Consider the following 25,726-nt stretch of genomic DNA (forward strand, 5'->3'; position numbering starts at 1 on the left):
TATTGCACTTACATTGGGAAAAGGATTTTCTATACTTCTCTTTACTGCCCCATTCCTTTCTTCTCCATGCCATCTTCACTCAGGCTTATCACATAATACCAAACTATGATGTCATCACTTAAGATGATCATCTCTAGGGTGCCTGGGTGACTCAGTCAGTTGAGCGCCCGAATCTTGATTTTGGCTTAGGTTGTGATTTCAGGGTCATGAGATCCAGCCCCCACCCCCCAGTAGGCTCCCAGCTCAGTGTGGAGTCTGCTTGTCCCTCCCTCTGCCCCTCCCCCAGCTCGCACTCCTGCTGGCACATGCACACATGTACTCTCTTTCTTTCTTTCTCTCTCTCTCAAATAAATGAATAAATAAAATCTTAAAAAAAAAGATGATCATCTCCACTATTTAAGAAAAAAATAGAGAATTGAATACTTCAAAAGAAGTCCCCTGTGCATCTTTATGGTCTCACTTTACTCCTCTCAGAAGGTGACATTTTTCTTCAACCTTCCTCAGTGCAAATATTCACCCTCTAGCAACATGGGTTGGTATCACTCAAGATCCACTTTGTCACACACACACACACACACACACACACACAAGCCGTTCTCACAGGTAGCACTATCTGTTCTTTGAACACCTAATATTCTTCATAAATAAACTTTAACTGATCGAACTCACCAAGGACCTACTATCTCCTCTTCTAGGCCAGTTCACCTGCTTACTGACATATTGACAGTCAGAGCCTGGACTTAGACCGCACGTCTCCCTGTCATAGGCACCTAGCCCATATGCACCCTGGAAATGATCCTCTTAGGGATCTCAGCTTCTCTCCTGCCCCCTCTTCCTCTTCAACAGTTACTGCTACTGATTTATGGCTGAGGAGATAAGAACCTCCCTTAAACCATCTCTGTACACAAACCCATCTAGGATAGTTCGTCCCTTATAAGGATCTATTATTGAAGAATGGGATATGTGATGGTTAATTTTGGGTCAATTTGACCGGCCATGGGGTGCCTAAATTAAATGTTATCTCTGGGTGTGTCTGTGAAGGTGTTTCTGGATGAGATTAGCCTTTAAATCAGCGGGCTCATAAAGACTGTCCTCCCCACTCTGGGTGGGCATCATCCAATCCATTTAGGGTCTGAATGGAACAAAAGGCAGAGGAAGAAAGAATTTGCCCTTTTCCCCCCATCTCACTATTGAGCTGGGACATCTCATCTCATCTCATTCAGACTGGGAATTACAAGTGGCCTCCTTGGTTCTCAGGCCTTCAGATTCTAACTGAATTATACCACTGGTTTTCCTGGGTCTCCAGCTTGGAAATGCAGATCATGGGACTTCTCAGCTTCCATAACCACAATGTGCTAATTCTTCATAATAAATAAATAGATAAATCAAAAATTAATCAATTAATCTCCTACTGGTCTGGTTCTCCGGAGAACTCTGATGAATGCAGAGCATTGTTTATTCTACTTTAGACATCACAGGATACTACATCCTTCAGGTAAGAATTGAGTGCTTGAGAAAATAATCTTTCTTCAAACTGCACATGTGAATTCAAATGAATTATCTATTTTATCAGCTGAAGATTGAGCCTAAAATGATTAGCTTTCACATGATTTTGAATCATTTGCATTTGAAGTTGGGTCAGTGACAAATTCTTATTCATTCTTCATGTTTCAATTCTGAGGGCTTCTCCCTAGGGTTGCCACTAGATGATACCACACCTTTGTGCTAATTAGAAAAAGGGTGATCCTCTGGGTGGACATTGTCCCATGCCAAGACTCTAGGCCAAGTGGGTGGGATTTCAGTCCCCTGCTATCCCTTCAACTGGGCATACTAGATGATTAATCTTTTATGTTGACTAGTATCACTTCCAGTAGAACTACTAAGAACAACTTAGTAAAATTTACAGAATTTGAGGATCTACTAGAAGTTCAGTAAGAGCCATTTTTTTCTGAGACATTTCTGTATTCATCAAAGAAAATGATTTGTCCAATCATTTGGACAAAAGCAGGTGCTAAAGTTGGGTCGGTTTTGAAAATACTCGGACTTTCTTTAGTCCCATATAATACATCACATCTCTTAATTCTTCCAAGCATACAGCTGGAGGAAAAATTACCTCCCTCACTTTACCAAGCAGCAACTTTGTGCCCAAAGTCACAAAACTCTTTGACCTATTCATGTGCTCATTCCTTTGTCCCAGTACTTCTTTGTCAGGTCCTGTCACTCAAAGGAGTAGCCATATTTTTGGAATACTTTAACAGATTCCTTCAAGGAAATGTATTCGCTTTGCTGGGGACCCTAATTTCTTCTGTCAAGCAGTGCATGAGCTCTATCCCCACGCACACACAGAGTCCTATTTCACAGAGCAGAATGACCAGGAAGGGGGCCCCTCTAGTAAAGAGAAGTAACAACTGATTAAAAAGCCAAATCTCAAAAAAAAAAAAAAAAAAGTCAAATCTCACAAGGTGTCAACTGAAAGAAAAAGTCGCACTATCCTCTGGCCAGCTTAAATCAAAAGAGAAACAACCTGTTCAGTTCTCTCTGCCAGGGCCAGTTTTCAATTTCCTCTTTTTGCCTCTCCTTTACCAGCCACTGCCCGCCAGCCCACCTCTGTGTGGCTGTCGTTGTCCTTCCCAACTAGTTGCCAATAAAGTTGTTACAAAGTGACCTTGAGTGTCTTCCCTACTGCCCCCGTTTCCCCGCCTTCTCCATCCGGGTGCCGCGGCGCGGATAAGAGGCGGACCGCGCCTGCGCGTGCAGCGCCACTCCTTCGACCTCTGCCGCCGTCGCTGTCGCTGTCGCTGCTGCTGCCGCCGCCACCTCCGGGGAAGGTAAGCGGAGGGCGCGAGAGCCGGGCCTGGCCGGGGCGGAGCAGCGCTGGGTCAGGACCCATTCATTCAGCTGGCGCCTCGCTGGACGAGGGCCCAAGCCGACGGCGTGCACGGGAGCCCGCGGGACCTGGGTGGGAAGGACAGGCCCGGGAGGGCACTTGATCTTATGCCCCTTTACCTCCGCAGAAGGGAAGCGGGAGTGGAGCCCACGTCGGCCGTCACCCAGGTCCTCCAGCCGCCCTGCCCCGAAGAGTGTAAGATGTTCGCCTGCGCCAAGCTCGCCTGCACCCCCGCTCTGGTGCGTAGTCCAGGCTGGGCCGGGGCGCTGAGGGCGGACCGCTTGGCCTGGAGCGTCCACGTTGTTGAATGGGGCACCTCTGGGCGGGGCACACCAACCTGTGGGGACCGCGCACCCCTCACCCTGTATGTCCTCTTCTTCCTTTCCTACTAATCCTGGGGCAACTCACTTCGCTTCTCCCCTCCACTAGTGCGGTGGAGAGCAGCCGAGGCCTAGTTGTCAGGCCCCACTCGCTGTAGGTCAAACCCTCCTTGCCCCTAGTGCCGGAGCGGCTCCCTCCCCCTCCTCCACGGGTATTCTGTGGGGTTGGGGTCGGCGCGAAGGTTCGGGTGGTCTTAAGGATGTAGGGGGCCTCTGAGGCCTAGTTGACCGCAGCAGCGTTCTCCCTTGCCTATCTGTAGGTCAAACTCGCTCCTGCAGAGGGAGGGACTTTGCCTCACCCTGTGTGGGCGGAGGAAGAGATGGTGGAGACGAAAGTCTTTCTTCCTGCCTCTGGCTGTTATTTCCATAACCATTTTGGAAAAGCTTTAGGTGAAGTAGGATGTGGGGGATTTGTTTTAGAGAATCAGGTCTTGGTTCTGAAGGCATTTTATGTGACCTTAGTGTAGTGGACACTCAAGGGCAGAGACGCTGGACTTAAGTATGTCCTTATGGTGAGATATTTCACCGATTATTCTTACACTGATACAGAATTGTTTAAACTGCTTTTGTATCTTAAAATTAGTGGACATACAGGAATATTTCGGAAGTTGTGGTCCTCATATTAAATGATGGGCTAATTTAAACGACAAACGTTTATAGCAACACTTGATAAACTTGTTGGTCCACTTAAACTTACCAAAGAATGTGGAATGTTTATTGCTTTTTTTCTGATCTGAATCGTGGCGCTACAATAATTGAAATTTTAAGAATAATGCTTTCTGGGGCGCCTGGGTGGCCAGTTGTTATCGTCTGCCTTCAGCTCAGTTCATGATCTCAGAGTCCTGGGATCAAGCCCTGCCTCGGGCTCCATGCTTGACAGGAAGCCTGCTTCTCCCTCTCCCACTCGCCCTGCTTGTGTTACCTCTCTCGCTGTGTCTCTCTGTCGAATAAATAAATTAAAAAATCTTAAAAAAAAAAAAGGTCATAAAAAATAAAAATGTGCTTTCTTTTTAAGCATTTAGAAGTTCTCTTCAGATTATTACAAATAGATTATGTAGCACACTTTTAACTTTAATTAGCAACTTTAAAATAAAATTCCCTTCATGGACTGAAAATAACCAAACAGCAAGATAAGAGACAATACAGAAAATCATGAGCTTTCTGATATGCTGATGGCTTTTTTAGAACTCATGGTACAAGAAGGGTCATTGAAGTCTTATCTACTCTTAATATTTGGAATGTTTTTTTCCTTAATAGATCCGAGCTGGATCCAGAGTTGCCTACAGACCAATTTCTGCATCAGTGTTATCTCGACCAGAGGCTAGGACTGGAGAGGTAATAGCAGTAATAATAGAAATTAAGTAACCCCACCAAGTAAGTCTTAGGGTTTTAATTAAAGGGAGGGTAAAAAAAAAAAAAAAAAATCTCATTAGTGAATGGTTTGAAGGCAGTCTTTTTCCACCCTCGTATGCAAAAAATACTGCAGAGGATAAGCCAATGAAACTTGGCTGAGTTGGCCAAGAAATAAAGCCAGTATATTAAGTATATAGTCTTGAGTTGCCTATATTTAAGATCATATTAGCTACAGTTATTGAAAAGCCTACTCTATTAAAAAGCATATTGAAATACAGTGTTTCATAATTTTCAACAACCTTATGAGGTATATTGTTATCCCTATTCTACAACATTGGAATTACTCGAAGCTCTTGATTTTTCCACTGTGCCACACAATCTCCTATTTGAAATCACAAAATAGAGAAGTAGTTACCATTTGACAGTGTAGTAATTAAAATAGCTAATTGTGATTACTGATTTAACCTTTGCCTTTATTTCCTTTTTTCTAGGGCTCTGCGGTATTTAATGGGGCCCAGAATGGTGTGTCTCAACTAATCCAAAGGGAGTTTCAGACCAGTGCAATCAGCAGAGACATTGATACTGCTGCGAAATTTATTGGTGCAGGTGCTGCAACAGTGGGAGTGGCTGGTTCTGGTGCTGGTATTGGAACAGTCTTTGGCAGCCTTATCATTGGTTATGCCAGGTAATTTCTATCACCAAATAAGCTACTTTAAGAGCATGCTTAACATAGTTGGAAACCTAGAAAACTAGTGAAATAATAAGAGCTACTTTGTATTAAGTGCCAACTCTGTGTCTTGCATTGTATTTTGAGGGCTTTGCATGCATGATCTCACTTAACCCTCATAATACCCCTTGGAGATATATCCTAGTTTACTTAGGAAGGATGAGCTTGCAGAAATTATACTAATTGCCCAAGTAGCTAGTAAGTGTCAGAAATTTTAATTCTGACTTCAGACTGCACTCTTGATGTTAAACTATATTGGGACTAGTTAACAGCACAGTCTTTAATAAAAGTTTCAATTTCCATTTTAAGACCTTATTTCTAAACTATCAGATCTTAAGAGGTATAGAATGTACTTTCATGGGAATAGCAAGTATGTCTGAACCCCTCAAAATGGATGAAGACTAACCATTTATATTGACATACAGAGATCACTTCCTACCTTTTCTCCATATGATTAGGATTGAAAAGAAAGGAGTATCGAACAGAGGCAGAAGCAAAAGAGATCTAGGCAGATACTTGTCCAGAACTTGCCAGTTTACAAAGATCCCATACTAGTAATCTGATTCTTTAATGTTTACCAAACGTATTGGAATTCAGAAAATACTTCAAAGTAACAATTACATGTGTTGTGTCTCTTTTAGAAACCCTTCGCTGAAGCAGCAGCTGTTCTCATATGCTATCCTGGGATTTGCCTTGTCTGAAGCTATGGGTCTCTTTTGTTTGATGGTTGCTTTCTTGATTTTGTTTGCCATGTAACAGAAATTACTGCTTGAAATGTTGGCATTCATATTAATTACGGATGTAATTCTGTGTATCTTACTGTGACTCCGAAAACTGTAGTATTGGTGTCATGGAAATGTACATTATTTCCAAGGTCATTTCATTAAAGATGAAAACTTTAATTTTTGCCGTGATTTGTACTTGACCTAAATTTAGATCATCACAAAGAAGATTATGCATTCAGGCAGATGCTATACAAGTCAGGAAACTAAGCAGTTGCACCGTGATGAAAACGAGTCAATTTTTATGAGACTTCTTTTATATAGTATTCTGCACATTGTAATTCGCAGGGCTTTTGGTTACTCATATAAAGGAGAAATATGTGTTTTCAGTTTCTATGAGATACAATTAATTAAACTAAGATAGTAACGAATTATGATACCTGGGAGCAGAATTACCTTCCGAGACTAACTTGGCTGGTCTTACAAAGCTGGATCTACAAATAAGTAATGTCAGCTTTTTAGGAACTGAAGCCTTGTTAGACTACGGTTGGGGGTGGTTTTTGCTTTTTCAGTAAGTCTCATGTTAAGCAATTAAGTGTCTATATAACAAAGTAGAGTTTCTAAGAAGAAAATCTCTAGCAGCTAGTTTCTTGCCTGAACAAGGCTCTCATTAGAAACCAAATATCAAATAAAAACATTTTAAAAGGTGGGGTGCCTGGGTGGCTCTGTTGGTTGAGTGCCTTCTGCTCAGGTCATGATTACAGGGTCCTGGGATTGAACACTGTGGCGGGCTCCCTGCTCATCTCCCTCTGCCATCCCCCCCCCACTTGTGCTCTCTGGCTCTCTTTGTCAAATAAAATTTAAAAGTAATAAAAACCAAATACCAAAAAGTAAACTTAATTGGCTATATTTTTAAAGCCAAAAATCGCTAAAGCATTGCTTATCAGTAGCATCTTGGGATGCTAGTTGGTTCAACAACAGTTTCTTTCTAATACTACAGTATGTTTAAAAAAATGTGAAAATTATATCTAGGATTTGATGTCTAGATCTTGGGAACCAGTTGGGGAAGGACAGGGTATGTGCATCACACAAGTGCCACTACCTTTCCTAGGAATTTTAGTCCTCATGACAACCCTGCATAATTGGGGAGAAAAAATGGACAGAAAAATAGGCTTAAGAAAGGTTAATTCCCAAAATCAGATGACAAAGTGGCAAAGATGGGATCCAGATTCAGACCTTACTCGATTCCAAAGACCATGCTTTGATTTTTTTTTTTTTTTGGTATGTTTATGTCAGGGATGACAAAGGAAAAGCTGATTTGGGAGACGTTTTGTTAACAATTTAAAGCACAAAATTGAAGCATAATCTTAACCTTGTGGGCTTGAAAAGAGGAAAGGTATGGTGTATGGTATGGAGTAGATGTGAACAAAAGAAGTGCAGAACCCAGCTCCAGGTGAAGAGCAGCAGAAGCGCAGAAGAGCCCAGCTCCAGGTGGTAACATGAACTTGTAAGTCTCAACCTAGTCTTATGACTCCCCAGCAATGTTGGGAAGTTTGTTAACACAACTGATTAACAGAGCAGTGAGGGTTATTATCAAGGCTGGTTACTGACGAGAAGAAATGACAGGTCAAAGGAGCTTTAAGCAGACAGCAAGCAAGGACATTGTTTAACAGGCTAACCTCTGAGCTTCAAACCTGGTAAGGAATGAGTAAAGCCACAATAGGAGTGATAAGTTAGAATAAAAGAGGGAGGTCAAGGGTATCCTGGAAAGATGGAGTGGGAAGCACCAGGAATCTCTTCCCACCTAGACAACAATTGCACTGTCCAAATCTAATTTGACTATATTGGAACTCTTGTCTAGTAGAGGCTTGCAACTTCCAGAGGAAGGCTTGAACTGTAAAGTGGGGTTAATTTCAATTTCAGGTCTTCATGGAGTAGCAGCTGCCGGCCCTCAGCCCCAACCGCAGGGCAGGCTGCTATGCACATCTTGGAGCAGCTTCCACACAGCTTGCGGGAACCAGGGTAAGCAGAAAGAACCCTGTCCTCCAAATATTGGTTATCAATGCTTTCTTTGATCACTGATTGTTACTTCTGGTTACAGAGGTACAGATAAAGAGGAGGGTGGCCATTGTTGCTGCCCCTCCCCTCATTGTTGCAAGCCCCTTCCCCTCCAGCTGAAGTGACTTCCAGGGGAAGGTATCCATTTCCCCCCTTGTTTTTTCTTTTTCCCCTTTTGGGAGCCAGATGCTAAAGACTAGGACATTCAAAAACACCTGCATATACAGGGAAAATTAGAAAGTAACCACTCATGCCCAAGAAAAGGCACAGGCTCAGAGAAGACCTGACAAAACATTAAGTTTATACATCAAGCTAATCCTTCACACAGAGACAGTATACAACAATCAAAAATAATAAAATAACAACCCTAGGGAAGGAGGATAATCTGATTGCCAGAGATAACCACGTTATTCAGATGTCCAGTTTGCAACAACAAAAAGGCATTCAAAAAACAGGAAAGTATGGCCCGTTCAAAGGGAAAATAAATCTTGCAGAAAAAGACCTGATGGGGCAGATCTCCTAGAGAAAGACTAAAACAACCATATTACAGATGATCAAAGAACTAAAGAGGTGGAGAAAGCTTAAAAGATGTATGCATGAACCTCCTTATTTCAAAACTTACTACAAAGCTGCAGTAATTAAAACAGTGTTAGTGGCATAAAGACAAAAGACCAATTGAATAGAATAGAGAGCCCAGAAATAAATCCTTGCATATACAGTCCAATAATTTTTGATAGGAGTGTCAAGACCATTCAATGGGGAAATGAGAGCCTTTTCAACAAATGGTGCCTGGAAAACTCAATATTAACATGCAAAAGAATGAAGTTGGACCCTTACCTAATAACATACACAAAAATTAACTCAAAATTGGTCAAAGACTTAAAAAGACTGAAAATTACAAAGCTTAGAAGAAAACAGGGCAAAAGCTTCAGGACACTGGATTTGGCAATGATTTCTGAGATACGACACCAAAGACACAGGCAACAAAAGAAAAAAATTAGATAAACTGAGTATCATGAAAGTTTTAAAATTTTGTGCAATAAAAGACATGGTCAACAGTAAAAAACAACCCACAAAATGGGAGAAAATATTTGCAAATCCTGTATCTGATAAGGGATTAATACCACAATATGGAGAGAAGTCCTAAAACTCAACAACAAAAACACAACACAATTTAGAAATGGTCAAAGGACTTAAATAGACATTTCTCTGAAGATAGTCACATGGCTGACTAATACATGAAAAGATGCTCACCATTGCTAATCATTAGGGAAATGCAAATCAAAGCTACAGTGAGATACCACCTCACACCCTGGAGTATGACAACTATAAAAAACAAAACAAAAAGTGTTGGCAAGGATATGGGGGAATTGGAACCCTTGTGCACTGCTTGTAGGAATGCAAAAATGGTACAGCAGCTGTGGAAAACAGTATGGTGGTTCCTCAAAAAGTTAAAACTAGAATTGCCATGTGATCCAACAATTCCACTTATGGGTATATACCCCCAAAAATGGAAAGCAACATTTTGTTTTTTGTTATTTTTTAATTTTATTTTGTTAGTCACCATACATTACATCATTAGTTTTTGATGTAGTATTCCATGATGCATTGTTTGCGTATAACACCCAGTGCTCCATGCAATAAGTGCCTTCCTTAATACCCATTGCTAGACTAATCCATTCCCTCACCCACCTCCCCCCTCTAAAACCCTCAGTTTGTTTCTCAGAGTCCATAGTCTCTCATGGTTATCTCCCCCTCCAATTTCCTCCCCTTCATTTTTCCCTTCCTACTATCTTTTTTTTTTTTTAACATATAATGTATTATTTGTTTCAGGGGTACAGGTCTGTGATTCATCAGTCTTACACAATTCACACTGCTCACCATAGCACATACCCTCTCCAATGTCCATCACCCAGCCACCCCATCCCTCCCACCCCACACCACTCCAGCAACCCTCAGTTTGTTTCCTGAGATTAAGAATCTCTTACGGTTTGTCTCCCTCTCTGCTTTCACCTTGTTTCATTTTTTCCTCCCTTCCCCTATGATCCTGGGTCTTGTTTCTCAAATTCCTCATATCAATGAGATCATATGATACTTGTCTTTCTCTGATTGACTTATTTTGCTTAGCATAATACCCTCTAGTGCCATCCACGTTGTTGCAAATGGCAAGATTTCATTTTTTTGATGGCTGCATAATATTCCATTGTGTATATCTATACCACATCTTCTTTATCCATTCATCTGTTGATGGTCATCTTGGCTTTTTCCATAGTTTGGCTATTGTGGACATTGCTGCTATAAACATTGGAGTGCACGTGCCCCTTCGGATCACTACATTTGTATCTTTGGGGTAAATACCCAGTAGTGCAATTGCTGGGTCGTAGGGTAGCTCTATTTTCAACTTTTTGAGGAACCTCCATACTGTTTTCCAGAGTGGCTGTACCAGCTTGTATTCCCACCAACTGTGTAGGAGGGTTCCCCTGAAAACAAGGTTTTGAAGAGATATTTGTACACTCATGTTCATAGCAGCATTATTCACTATTATAACTAAACTATGGAAGCAACTGAAGTGTCCATCAATGGATGGAGCAAAATGTGGTATATACATGTAATAGAATATTGTTTAGCCTTAAAAAGGAAAGAAATTCTGATAGATGCCACAGTGTGGATGAACCCTGAGGACACTATGCTAAGTGAAACATACCTGTCACAAAAAGACAAACTACTGTATGATTCACTTAGGGAGTTAGAGTAGTCAAATCATAGAGACAAAAAGTAGAATTGTGGTTGCTAGGGGCTGGGGTGGGAACAATGGGGGAGGGGTCTAGTTTAACAGGCATGGAATTTCAGTTTTACAAAATGAAAAGAGTTATAGACATGGATGGTAATGATGGTTGTATAGCATTATGAATGTATTTTTTTTAAGTTGATTTTTAAGTAATCTCTGTACCCAATGTGGGGCTCAAACTCACAACCCTGTGATCAAGAATCGCATGCTCTTCCAACTGAGTCAGCCAGGCGCCCCTCATTATGAATGTATTTAATATCACTAAAATAGATACTTAAAATGGTTAAGATGGTAAATTTTGTTATGTGTATTTTATGAAAATAAAATAGGATGGTGAAAGGCCCAGGGAGCACAATACGGTTGAAGATCCATTTCAGTAAGACCCAATAAATAGAAAAGAAATGTAAAGAACTTCGGAGTAAAAGCTCTTAGAGGTAAGGTATGTCCAAGGAATGATAAAAATTTGCTGAGCAGCTATAGGTAGAAATGAATGTCACTAAAGTTAAGTTTAAAGAAGGATTATAGATAAATGGGAAATATCATTTGAGAACCAAAAAAATATATACTCATGCTTCTGCTGTAAGTTTTAAATTCTATTTGATAATTTCAGTCAATGTGGTTTGGTTTGGGTGTTAAGTGTTTGGAATAAGAAAATATCAGTACTATCCTCTGCAAACCCTTCTAAATATGTGATTTCTGCACCTGAAATTATGAGTTGTTGAAGTTTCTACATGCTGAGTATATATTAATTTGGTAATTTCATGGTATTACTCTATTGAAAATATTATGGACATAAGACCTAAATACATAGTCCATCAATTACTTGCCAAATTCTTTACATTATTAGGACCAAAAATTATTTTTTTTCAGATCTAATATCATCCTCCTCTGCCTCAACAAACATGGCAGTTGGACTCTGTCTCTGTCAATAGCAACATTATGCCTTAGCTTGCTTTGATATACATATAGTTAGTAAGTAGTAATCAAAACTTGTGATAAAATAGGACTTATAAGTGATATCATCATTTTTACAGATTTTTCGAAGGTAGATAGCATGAGTTTATTTATACTCTTCCCTCCACCCACCCTTATCCTACCCTCTTCTCCTACAACACATACATACAAGCTCACCTGTGCATTCTTTTATAGGCTTTCTGGTGATGTGTATATTACAATATACTACAGCATTGCTACTCAAAGTGAAGTCCAGGGATCTGCAGTGTTGGCATCACTTGGGACATTGTCAGACGTTCAGGTTCTAGAGCTTCACACCAGATCTTCTGAATCAGAATCTGAATTTTAAGAAGGATCCCAGGTGATTTGTATATACATTAAGCTTTTAAAACACTGTACTAAAATACTACAATTCCCCACATGCCTTGACTTAGACTCCTTATCTTTCAAAAAGCTATCAACTCATTCATTGGGCAGTTTTTCCCCCCTTCCTTTTGGAATGTACTGCTAATCCAATGATTCTCAAAGTGTGGTCTGAAAACTTCAGAGGGCCCTTAGAACCTTTCGGGGGGTTCACAAGTTCTTCCCTTTTCCACTAACACAGCTGTGTGAGGCTAGATTGTCATCAGAACTTCAACCAAAACAACATAATACAACAGATCAAATACAGAAATAGATACAAAAATGCAGCTACTATTACGTGTGATGTAGTTATTTACAAAAGTGAATATGATGCCATTCTATTTTTGTTTTGGAAAATAGTTATTTTTTTAAAATGTTATTTTTGTTAACATGTTGTTATGGAGTGCAGGGTCCCAAAATAAAAAATAGAACCACTGGTATAATCTGTCAGTGAGAAAACAGGCTCCAATATGACATTTCACTTACAACTTTATAGAAACAGTTATGTAAATTGAGGGTAACCCTACATCCCTAGGTCACATCCTTTCAGCTATCAATCTGTTTATAATCTCTAAAAATTGGCCCACATTCCTAGTAAGAATCTGCACTTCCTTCTCCTGAATGATGCAAGTAATCTATCTCCTCTTAGATGTTTAGTAACTTAGAGCTTCTTTTTCAAGGGAGCTTAAATATTGAAGAGAAGAATTGACCTAAGATCAATAGGGACTCATAAATCCAAGGGCTTTTGATTGTTCTACCTATTAGCATGAGCTAGCATCCTACAACTGATCTTGGCAGAGACTCCTGAGAGGACCATGGTTGTTTTCAGTGGCTACTTTTCAACAAAAAGCATTTAGTTAGCATTTCCCAGCCACGGAGATTCCAGGATCTGTTCCTCTTACAGGAGAATCCCAGGGTTTGCTTTCTCAAATAGTTACATAGTTTGGCTGAGTCTCTCAGATACTGGACAGCTCAGTATTATTCCCTTAAGATTTCTATCTAAAGGACAACTCAAAGTATTTATCTACCTCTCCAGAGATATCTAAAACATCTTTAGCTCTCAAGACCCCTAAAGTTGTACAAAAGGGGTAAGCTTATAATACTGCATGTTATCACATTTCTGCTTTATTTTCTCCACAGCACTTACTACTGTTTATATTGCTGGTAAATGTGTTGTGACTCGCCTCCTCTCCCATGAAAGTCTCCTTAAGGGACTGTGTCTTGTTTATAGTTGTAGCTGCAGGGCCAGGAACAGTGCCTGGCATGTTCATGCTCAATAAATATTGATACTTTATGAATAGTAAACTATAGAAACAGAGCATTAGGTTTACAGTTAACATAAGAGGCTGTCTCCCAGGTGAGAATGTAACTGGAAAGAGAAAGGTATTAGTCTATGGCTTGGGAGGGTCCATATGACCAGGCCTTTCTTGGTTTCTGGCATAAGGAATTCATGGCTTTGCTATTATGTGGGCCTCGGATTGACAGACTAGTTATGGGGAGTCATCAAGGGTAGACACTGGAATGCCAGACAAAATTCTTTACCCTAGGAGTGGTTCCATCTACCTGTATTGGTAACTTTATAGTGTGTGGAAAGCTAAGTATACTGATGATAAACCCTCTTTCAAGTTAGTGGGATGAGAGAGAGGTAGGAGGAGGCATTGATACTAAGGCTAGAAAGTAGGCCTTTAAATTCCATTCTCTCTCTTTGGACTGGTCTCGCTGAGACTGGCATAAGCTAAGGTATGATTTGAAGATAAATACAGCCCTCTAATTTTTCCCCCACAATGCCACACGCAATTAATTACAAACTCTTTTGAGACCCAAAGACTGGGGGTGAGAAGTGGACAAGGACCCTCCTTGTACTTGAAATGTTCTGAATGGAAATTCCCATAGTGAGAACAGATGCTGAAAGGTTAACTATGATGTAGGCCATTTCAGGGATGTGCAGGAAAACCCTAGGTTGTAGGGGGGAAGGAAAGAAGATCTACCATGAGGTAGAAGCAACCAAAAAATCAACTAAAATGTCTAGGGCCATGCTGTCCTCATCTCATCACTCTGTACTGTACTGGGCTGCATCTTGAAGATACCTGTGAAAATGCAGAGGCTTTCTCTGAGTCCAAGGCAGACATAAGGGATGCCCTGGAATATGCTGTGTTTTGTTTAGCTACAACAGAAACTTACAAATTAAATCTTCCTTTTCACTCTATTTGTCATATATACATACCTGTATATTTATATTTTAGTATACTTAAATACCTTATATAAATATATATACTTCAGTAGGGTTTTAGTTGAATTCTTAAGAACCTTAGCAGATTAATGGATTAACCACATAATAGCTCTTCTCAATAAGGTGGAAATACAATATTCTGTGGCATTTGGAAGGTTTTGAGAGCAAATAGAGGCCTCCATTGTTTCTTGCAGTATGTAATAATGGGCATTTCTGTGATAGAAATAGTGTTCTTCAAATAGCCTCTTGTATCTAAGGGATACCAATTTTACTCAGAAGTCATGCTGGGTTCTTAGAGGAGGTTTACCAGATCCTCACTAATTTTCTTAGGAGTAAGTTGGGTAGATGTACATATGGAATGATAAGACAGGCAAAGGAGGGGTCCAGAACAAATCTCCTGCATTTGCAAAAGAGAAGACTGTAGAGAATTTTAGGGCTGTTAGGGGATACTGAGGCATGACAAAGAGAAAAAAATTTAAAAGCAAAGTGTTTTATTAAGATATGGAGAGTGAGACAAGTTCACAAGATCAGGACTGAAAATAATAACTACATTCATTTTGTCTAAGCTGAATTTTTTCTCCATTTGTAAAAAAGTTATAGTAAAGGAACTGTTGTGGAATTACAAATATATAAAGCAAGACATTTTCTAACTACCAGGTTGCCAACATGGTATGGAACAGTTTGCATCCTTTCCACCTGTTTTTTCCCTGTGATCTCCTTTATTTTTTTTCTCACTTTGTTTACTTTTTAAAAAAGAAAAGTAGCTAAAACTACATTCTCACAACAGAGCAGAGTACTATTTATATTACTAAATAATTCTTCTTTCTTCTTTGAGGACTCCTGAAAGATTTTCTTTAAAATAACACGTTCCTCTGAGCCTGGGTGGCTCAGTTGTTGAGCGTCTGCCTTCAGCTCAGGTCATGATCCCAGCGTCTTGGGATCGAGCCCCACATCGGGCTCCCTGCTCCGCGGGAAGCCTGCTTCTCCCTCTCCCACTCCCCCTGCTTGTGTTCCCTCTCTCACTGTGTCTCTCTCTATCAAATAAATAAATAAAATATTAAAAATAAATAAATAAATAAAATAACATGTTTCTCTCCATGTGCATTATGTAGATATTTAACTACTTGACAACAGACTGGAGAAGTAGGGATGAGGGGGAGAAATTTAAAACCAAATCTACTGCCAACTGAAAATGAATCAAAAGTGGAGAAAAGAATTTTGAATTTTTGATATAAGTGAATGGAAAATAATTGTTTTAAGAAAATCTAATTGATGCAATTTTGCAATGCCATAACACTTATAGTTCTTTTCCTCACATTAGACATGTTCAGAGTTGGAGAAAAGCACGGTTTTAGTGAATACATACTTGATCTAATAACTTGTGATTTGTCATTTGCACATCTTGTCCATCATCGTATTCAGTATCAGTAATCTGAGCTGCGAAGTTTAACTGATATAATTAGTTCTACATGACACAAACACTACTACAGTGTCACTGATATTAGATAGGGATAGTACTTTCATTTTAACTTGAGAAGTAAACAGTGTTAATATTCTGGCTTCTTTCTGGTCTTTTGAATAATGAAATTAGTTTTAAAAGAGCCTCACATATATGTACACAGGCCAGAAATCTGGTAAAAGGTTCAGTGCCATCAGAATTTCACTTTTATGCCAGATATCATTATTGAACTGCACACTTACTAACTTTCAAATACAATACCTCACAATCTTCCAATAATTTCAGTTTCACTTTGATTTGGATGTTTGAGAGTGCATTTTATATTAATACATAAACTTTATTCATAATTTATAATCACATAATAGATGAAAAAATGGCTTTTTTTAAAAGACAGTTAAAACAAATTTTCACAGGAGCCCCTGATCATACTTTTCATTGTGCATATTTATTGAACAATCAATATCCCCACACTTAACGCTGAAATATTTGTTATATAGAGAATCACAGAGCAACATTAAAAAAATATTTTCAGCACTATTCTGTGTTTTCAGGAGTATATCTGTGTCAATTGCAGAACAGTATATATGGTCTCTTTTGTCCCTCATGTTAAATCAAATGGTCTTCCTTCTCCATCCTTTTTAAAACAGCTACTTTCAAAGCTTGACAGACATTTCTTTGTCATTGTAGTAACCCAGTGAGCAGTGGAATAGTAGTATGGGAAGAGATCCATTTCTATTCCATATTCTAATTTGGTGTCCTTTGGTCCTTTGTAAATGTTAATAAGGAGTTGCTGATATTTTAAAAGTGTGACATTATTAAAGTTGGTATGTTTAAAATCCGTAACTACTAAGTAAAAGAAAACTGATAAAATAGAATACACCTTATTATGGAAGATTTTCTCCTATAACCAACTCCTTGCACTGTTTTAACTTACGGTTATATAGTGGAGGGCACTGTATTTCTTTTGGTAAGTTACTCAGAACATAATTATATGCTAATATCCTAGACTGTACCAGGCGTTCAGGAGCCGGAAGAATCAGTTTCAGTTATAGCTAAGTAAAATTCGAACAAATACCATCCAAAGTAAATGTTTTTCCTTTTCTTTTCAAAACCGACTTATCTTGCTTTCCCGCCTTAGGCGCGTAGAGGCCTTGGGGGTACTTTACGGCAAACTCCACCTCTTCCCAACCTCAGCTTAACGAAAACTCCCCGTCTCAGGCTTCAGAGTGGCAGTAAAGTGGGTTTAGGCGCGCGCCTGTCTAACGTTTTGCCCTCCTTCCTACCCAGGGTCAGGAAGCGACAGCAACAAAAATACCGGGCTTCTGTGGCAGAGCTCGGAGGACTCATCGCGCTTTCCCTCCCGCCACTCGCAGCCTTTTCCAGAGTTCACCTTACTTCTCCGCACACCGCCAAACCCTTCCCGCGACCCCAACGTCCAGGGGTTACAGCGTCCCACACCCACGCCAGTCTGTAGGCCCTGCCAATGGCCGGCTTCAGCAGGGCCTACGGCGACTCCTCTCTTCTGGCTCTGCGGTCCCACCCCCTTCCAGAACTGCTTCCCGCCCTCCGGGCTCTTTGTCCAATCGTCAGCTAGTGAGTGTTCTTTGGTTCCCGCCCCCTCCCTCCCCGCCCTCCTGAGGTGCCGCCCCCTCCCCCTTAAGGAGGACGGAATCACCTGACCCGGAGGCGCTCCGACGGAAAGAAGGCAAGAAGGGGCGTGTGTGTGGAGGGGAGGGGCGCGAGAAGAAAGGGGGGATGCCGGGAGTGGGGCGGGGAGGGGGGGGGGGGGTGTCAGTCCGATCTCGCGAGAGAGGACGGAAGCCTGTGGGAGCCCGTGGCCTTTAAAGTGCGGTTCAGCCCTTTCCTCCCGGGGTAGTTTGTAAACACGGCTGAGCTCGGGCCTCCCTGGCGACCGAGAGAAGCATGAACTAGTGTCCTGGAAAGGTGAGTCGTGATGGGGAGAAAGCCGTAGGGCTGGAGACTGTAGGGATAGGGAGAAAGAAGGCACTAACATGGCGACGTCGCTCACCGTAGTCCCCACCCCCCGCTTCCCATCACCTCGGGCGCTCCTGCCTCAGTGCCTAGCCCTCGGGGCGACTGAGGCTGTACTGCCACCTCAGCGGCTCGCGCGGCGTCAGCTTCGGGAGCCCGACCGGCCGGGCGGGACCGTTAGGTAACTGGCATTCGTTGTTCCGGCCCCTCCCCGCTCGCGCGCTTTCCTAACGAAGAGGAAAAAGGAATAACGGCTTCTCTTAGACCCCTCCCCCCGATTTATCTTCCCCCTTCTCTGGTTAGTTCAGAGGTCTCCGGGCTCCACGTCGTATCCGCGGAGGGCGCAGGGAGACCCCCTTTAGTCCTTGGATTAGCAGGAAGAGGGCCGGCTCTGGTCTCCCCACCCAGGACTCAGTGGTTGGGGACTGTGTATAGGTGATGGTGGCCGGGATGAGGATCGGGAGGCGCAGCAGAAAATAGGGTCAGGGTCTCTGCCTGTGGTGGAACATGATGGAACAAATGGTATGGAGAACCCGTGAGCTGAAAGTGTCGGCCTTTTCTGTCCTTTCTGCCCCCTCACACTCCCGCCACCCCCCACTTTTTCCCGTTGGGGCGGGGCTGAGGTGTGGGTGCAGATTGATTCTGGTATTTTCCCCCATTTTTTACCTCCCTGCATGGACTGCAGAGCCTCTGTAGGGAAGTAACCTGTGCTTTTTATTGATGCCCTAGGGAGCAGGGCCGAGAGATTGTGTGTGTGTATGTGTGTATTTTCTGTGTTAGCTCGCTAGAGGAAGGAGAAGGCGGAGGAGCCAGGGACTATTTTGTGTCCCTAGGTAGTATAAAATTGCCTTTGCTTAAGGGAGAGTTTAAAACTGGTTGAGGCCAAGAGCAAAGCTCCTGTGAATATGATGGAATGAAAGGGATTACACCTCATGGACCTTCACCCTATTGACTAATACCTAAATTATGTGAAAGTTATAATTTCTTGGGAATTTTAAATTATGGAGACTAATAATGCTTGTTTAATATACGTACTTGAAATCAAAACAAAAACTATTCATCTGAGTGCACTTTTGGTCCTTTTTGAAGAAACCACTGGCGCTGTCAGTAATAGCCTTTCTAGGTGTAATTTTTAAATAGCCATGTAACCTTGGTCTATTGTACCAAAACTATAAAGGTGATAAGCTTGTTTAAAAAGTCAGCCCTACAGGGTTAAGTGACCTGAAAGACAAATACAGTAGCAGTTACATCTTGTAATTAAATTTGTTACATTGACTTTAGGAATCCACTTAAACACTTTTCAAAACTGCAGGAACATCTTTGTAAAGTGTGTTAAAAAAAATAGAGATGCCCTTCTGCAGATAAAGAATTAGAGTTAAGGATGTTCTTGAATCTTTGGTCATCAATAATTGAATAACAAAAATCCTAGTCTTTGTAACGTAATTTATAAGAATCTTACAAATTTATGGTGGTTCATATGCTGCTTTCCTAAGACCTGTTTTATCTTTTTTGAGAGGGTTACTGCCATTAAATTTTCAATTATTTGAACCATATTGTAATTTAGAACATAGGTGTTTGTATTTGTCAGTAAGGAAGGAGCTTTCAGGAACTCTTTGTGTGTTTAAGGTACACATGCCTTCTGTAGATCTGATTGCATTTCCTGGAAATTCTTTTTAAAATAACCTTATTAGAATGTTTATTTCTCTTTGGGGCACTTTACCATAATCTATTAAATATGTAATCCAGAAATGCCTGTATTTTCTTGGAGTATTTGTTTCATATATTTAAACTAAAATAACAGTACATATTAAGGTTATCATGTCAGCTCTTTAACATAATTTGTAGCAATGCTTTTTCTTGGTATTCAGGATTTGAAAGCTATCAATATCATTTTTAAAAATGTTATGCTATACATCAGATGTCTACAATAACTAGCATTAAGTCTGAAGAAATAGTCTACATTTTTCCTACCTAAATTTTTGTGTTTTGAAAAAGTTGGGTTTTAATGATTTAGATGTTCTCTGCTGGTAAACTGTTAGATCATGTTAGATCAAATGTGTAGATCTTATCTGTGTCATCTTGAGCAGATAATACAATCTCTCTTTTCAAAAACCCATTGAATAATAATAATTGGATAGTCAACTGATCCTTATAAAAATCAATACATTTAGTACTTGCTATACTATTCACTGTAACTAAAATGTACTATAGGAAAACAACACATATGCATTGTTGTAGTCAGTAGTTTAACTTAGTATTTCTGTGTTTATCCTTTAACTCACACCTATTCCTTGAGACTAAGGGACTTACCTAAAATACTGCATATTTTCTTAATGTAATTCTTAAGAGGTGTTAACGATAGTATTCACTACTTACGTCCAGGGGAAAACCCACAAAACATTTTATTTCTTTTGCTCTGTTTCTTGAGCTCAAGATTAAAAAGTTAGAGTAAAATATAATTTCATAAAAATTTAAGGAAGTTTGTGGACCTTTATGGCCAACAATAATTGGAATTATTTTACATGTATTACTATAAATGTGTCCTGTATTATATATTTATAGATACACGTATTTATATATACTATTTTCGTTTATTTTTAACACTCTTGAAATGTATATTCATTGACACTTTTAAGTATGTTTAAGTGATGCTTTTTTTTTCCCCCTTCTTGGCATTTTAGCAGTGGCAGTAGGGTGATTAAAAACATTTTTTTTGTAACAAGAAGGGATGTAAATAGAATGCTTTTGGGGCGAGGCTTAATTCACCCATGTCTGCATTCTCTATCTTAAAGATAGTGATTCTCGTTTTTTTCTCTTAATACCCAAGGAATAGAAACTCCTAACAGTAGTAGTAGCTTATTACCGCAGAGATTCTCAACAAGATTAGTAGGGAAAACAGGGTGGGAATGATTAAAATTGGCAAAAAGCCAGTTGGCAAAATACCAAGTGTATTTTGGTTCTTTGGCTAGTAGTGTACATCTTTATCTATAATCTACCTTAATTTACAAATTCCTTAAATGTTCTTTAGTTTGCTTACCTGAATCTAAACTTTTGTCATTCCAACTTTATAGCTTTGTTCTTCCAATTTTATAGCTTTGTTTTTTCTAATACTTGTGTGTGGGCTATGTTTCTATTTACTGAACACATAAAATAGTTACTAGAAATCAACTACGAGTTTGCCCTGCTGACAAATGACTTTTCATTATTTTTATCACCTTCTAATTTCTGCATATATATTATAGCTTTGACAGAATTTTATCATTAGATACAGTTATGTTTTATTTTTACAGCCTTCGCATTTCCCCATATTGTCTGACCTTGGTGATCAATAATGGTTACATGATAGTTTACCAATTGACCATTAAAATTTCCTCAATTTTAAATGCCCAACAGGAAGGTGATTGTTTTCAGTTTCTATTTTAACATTGAATTGAGCATCTCTATACGTATATATTTTTTTTGAATTGTTTCTGTAGGATACTAATCTCAAATGAAATTACTAGGTCAAAGGATATAAATGTTACTTTATTGCCAGATTTTTGCCTCCCCACAGAGTTGATTGAGCAAGTCTATACTGTCAGAATCTGCACCAGTTTTATCATAATTTTACCAACTTTGGAGTTAATGCTGATTAATTAAGTAGGATTGCTTAATTAGGAATTATTAATGGGAATAAGTTGCATTATTTAGCAGTTTTATTTAGTAGACCATATCTATCTGTAGTTATTTGCCTACCAGTGATCTGTGGGCTGGGACAGATAATGTATATTTTATATTTTCTTCATTTCACTGACTCTCATAAAGATTACTGAAACTTGACAGTATAGTAACAGTAATCCTTAAATTTGATGTAGTTTTACATGGTTTACATGTTGGATGTTTTATGTTAGTTTACTTTTATATAAGAGCTACTTTCTGACTTATGGATCTATGAGTTATTAAAAATCATAATGACGTTTGTTTGCAAATAGGTAATCCTTGAAATAAAGAATGTGTATAGCCACATTGATCGAGTTTTCTTTGTGTTGTCTTCTGGTACATAGTATGTATATAATCAGTGTTTTAGGGTAGTTATTAGCTGGACTGTCATGGGTCTGCCACTTATCATCTGTATCACCTTGGGCAAATAACTCTGTGCTTCAATTTCCTTATTTTTAAAGATAATACTTAATTCATAGTTTTGTTCAAATAATTAGTGTATATGGAACGCTTAAAACAGTGTCAGGAACTAATGAATATTTAGTATATGGTGTGGTAATTATTGTTAAAGTACATTCAGAAATGATAATAATCTACCATAGCCCTTCCAGGTATGTGTGATGTAGCTTGAAGGCAGGACATCATTCATCTCTTTAGTAGCTTTGGCAGTAAAGTTGAGTTTTCCGTAGGAATTTATAATTTGGGTGCAACTTACTATGTTAGAATTTTCATAAATCATGTGAGAGGGTATCTCCTATTTTTTTGTTCGCTTTCTTCCCAAGTCAGACTTTTTCTATATAAAACTCATGTAGTATAGCATACACATATTTTGAGATGATAAAATTGTGACAGTATGATTTCCATAAAATCTAATTATCATTTTCTTCTATTCCACCAGTTCCATTAGAAACATTTCAGTGAAGCCTTTCATTCCTTTTCATTGTGGAAGAGATGATGATTAAATAAAATACCACATTTCTAATGTTTGTTCTTTTTTTTAATTCTAGTTAGTTAACATATAGTATTAGTTTCAGGTGTACAGTATAGTGATTCAGAACTTACATACATAACCCTGTCCTCATCACTACAAGTGCACTCCTTAATCCCCATCACCTATTTAATCCATCCCCCTACACCCCACCCCCGTAACCATCAGTTCTCTATAATTAAGAGCTGTTTCTTGGTTTGTCTCTCTCATTTTATTTTCCCTTGTTTGTTTTGTTTCTTAAATTGCACATACAAGTGAAATCATATGGTATTTGTCTTTCTCTGACTTATTTCACTTAGCATAATACTGTCTAGTTCCATCCATGTCATTGCAAATGGCAAGATTTCATTCTTTGTTATGACTAATATTCCATGGAGTGAGTGTGTGTGTGTGTGTGTGTGTGTGTGTGTATGTATGTGTGTATCACATCATCTTTATCCATTCATTTATCAGTGGACACTTGGGCTGCTTCCATTGTAAACAGTGCTGCTATAAACATAGGGGTGCATGTATCTCTTTGAATTAGTGTTCTTGTATTCTTCAGGTAAATACCCAGTAGTGCAATTGCTGGCTCATAAGATAGTTCTGTTAGCTTTTTGAGGAACCTCCATACTGGTTTCCAGTTGCTGTACCAGTTTGCATTCCCATGAACAGTGCACAAGTGTTCCTTTTTCTCCACATCCTCGCCAACACCTGTTATTTCTTGTGTTGTTGATTTTAGCCCTTCTGATGGGTGTGAGGTGGTACCTTGTTGTAGTTTTGATTTGCATTTGCCTGATAAGTGATGATGAGCATCTTTTCATGTGTCTGCTGGCCATCTGTATGTCTTCTTCTAATATTCTTTTGAGTTCTTTATTGATTATTCAACTAATATAACATCAGTTCTCAATCACAGTGTTGAGAGTCACTGTGTCTTTTATCATTTGTAAGGAAGGTTTTAATAATTATTGACATATGATGTTGGATTGAAGGTTATTTAGTAATAGCTCTTTCACTTAATTTTGATATACTTTGAGAGGAAGAGAGAGGAGCTTACTAGTGTTGCAGTAGGAATTATAGATAATCTGTACCATATCTTATTTGTACTCTATTCATAATGAGAAATTAGTATCAATATACTCTTAATAGCAGTGATAACTAGGACTTACTGTAATTCCTGGTGAACTGTGAATTTCTGTTTTCTTTTTACTTTTACAAAAGGTAAGTTTTTAATAAGAATACAATAATAAAAGATACAAGAATACAATTAGAATAAAAACAACAGTAGATATGTACATTTTTTACATGTACCTTTAGAAAAATAATGCTATGGGCATTATTTTATATAACAGATGTGATTACCAAATCTAAAATGATGTTATTAGTAAAAATTTGGATTAGCACTGTTCATATTCGTAACCATTAATCTGTACAGTCTTTTTATTTGTGTATTTTTTTAGATTTTTTTTTTCAGATTTTATTTGTCAGAGAGAGTGAGTGCAGGCACAAGCAGGGGGAGTGGCAGGCAGAGGGAGAAGCAGGCTCCCGCTGAGCAAGGAGCCTGATGCAGGACTTGATCCCAGGACCCTGGGATCATGACCTGAGCCGAAAGCAGACACTTAACCGACTGAGCCACTCAGGTGTTCCTAGATTTATTTTATTTTATTTTAGAGACGGAGAGAGTGTGTGGTTGAGTAGGGGAGGGCATAGGAAGAGGGAAGGAGAGAATCCTCAAGCACACTCCCTGCTGAGCGTGGAACCTGACACAGTGCTGGATCCCACTACCCATGAGAACATGACCTAAGCCGAAACCAAGAGTCAGACACCTAACTAACTGAGCCACCTAGGTGCCCCTGTATTTGTATATTTCTAATGTTCTGTTGTAATTTTAGGCTATAAGACAAGAACTTGCTTACCTTATATCACCTAGGGATTAGAGGTCTGGGAATAATTAAGACTCACTTAAAAAATGAAGTTTAACTTAAAAATTTACATTTTTATTAAAGGATATTTTGATATATTGGGTTGATCTCAATATTCACATAGTCATACTTTCACGAATACAGTATTGGGAATAGTCTGAGGTGTTCTTTGTGTGTGCCATCAACTTTGAGGAATGTCATCAAAACGCTTATATACTCTTGGGAATTGGGGATATGTGTGAAGAACATCTGTCGTGTCTGCTGTGAGTGGGGCAAAATTAAAAGCTGCTTTCCTCATTAAAGCTGGGCTTCTATTTTTCTCACTTCTGAGGTGTTTGATTTCCTTACATAGAACTAAACATTATATACCAAATAACCTTATGGGATAACATCAAATTCATGGGTTAAAGATTAAAAACCTTTTGTTTAAAAATTAAACATGTAGTTCTCAGTTTGGGGTTTTAAAGAAGGTAGTAAGATTAGGATTGATTAAGCGTTAGAAAATGTACATTTAATGTCAAAGTAAAATACAGTAAAACTTGTAATAATAGATACCATGTAAGTGCCATGCACACTATACTATGTATTTTATATATATTATTATCCTTTATTCTTTTTGACAACACTGAAAGTGGTGTATTGTTTCTTACTGTTGAGGATCATAGTGAAATCATACCATTTAAAATTTTTCTAATATAGAAACTCAAAGGTGCCTTAACCTTGAAAGGGAGTTACCAGCTCATAGTTACAGGTTTTCAAACTCTTAGGTTCAAGTTTTGTTATTATGACCATAGTGATGTTCCCAGGACCCCAGGATTGCTCTAGGATAACTTTTTGCATTTTGTGGCTCTTGACCAAGATATAAGAAGGAAATTAAAGCACAGAGTTCTTTGTCTCTAAGGTATTGCTGCCCTTGAAGCCTTGTGACACAAGCCTACCCTCCTGGGTACTTTAACATTTTTGCTCACACTGTTAATGTCCTATTCCTGCATCACAAATTACCACATATTTTGCATCTTAAAACAACACAAATTTATCTCACAGTTTTTGTAGGTCAGAAGTCCAGGTGGGCTCAGCTGGGTCTTCTGCTTAGGGTCTTACAAACCCAAAGTTTATTGTTGGCTGAGCTGTATTCCGTGCTAGAGTGTCTGGGGGAAAAATCCACTTCCAGGTTCATTCAGATTCT

General features: G+C 39.2%; 2 protein-coding genes across 2 annotated transcripts in view; both read left to right on the forward strand.

The window, feature by feature from the left end:
- Positions 1–2,723: 2,723 nt before the first annotated feature.
- Positions 2,724–6,249, forward strand: ATP5MC3 (ATP synthase membrane subunit c locus 3). Its single transcript, XM_028125326.1, has 5 exons — positions 2,724–2,828; positions 3,015–3,126; positions 4,525–4,602; positions 5,112–5,305; positions 5,989–6,249. The coding sequence occupies exons 2-5, from the start codon at positions 3,088–3,090 to the stop codon at positions 6,101–6,103; spliced, it is 426 nt and encodes a 141-aa protein (XP_027981127.1). The 5' UTR covers positions 2,724–2,828; positions 3,015–3,087; the 3' UTR covers positions 6,104–6,249.
- Positions 6,250–17,762: 11,513 nt separating this feature from the next.
- ATF2 (activating transcription factor 2) overlaps positions 17,763–25,726 on the forward strand; it is an 86,368-nt gene continuing 78,404 nt past the window's right edge. Inside the window, 1 exon segment of the mRNA XM_028123190.2 lies at positions 17,763–17,904. The gene's annotated coding sequence lies outside the window, so the exon portion shown is untranslated.

Source organism: Eumetopias jubatus, unplaced genomic scaffold, assembly GCF_037043125.1.
Source record: "Eumetopias jubatus isolate StellerSeaLion01/CBP00866 unplaced genomic scaffold, mEumJub1_p1.0 scaffold_3, whole genome shotgun sequence".
NCBI classification, from domain to species: Eukaryota; Metazoa; Chordata; class Mammalia; order Carnivora; family Otariidae; genus Eumetopias; species Eumetopias jubatus.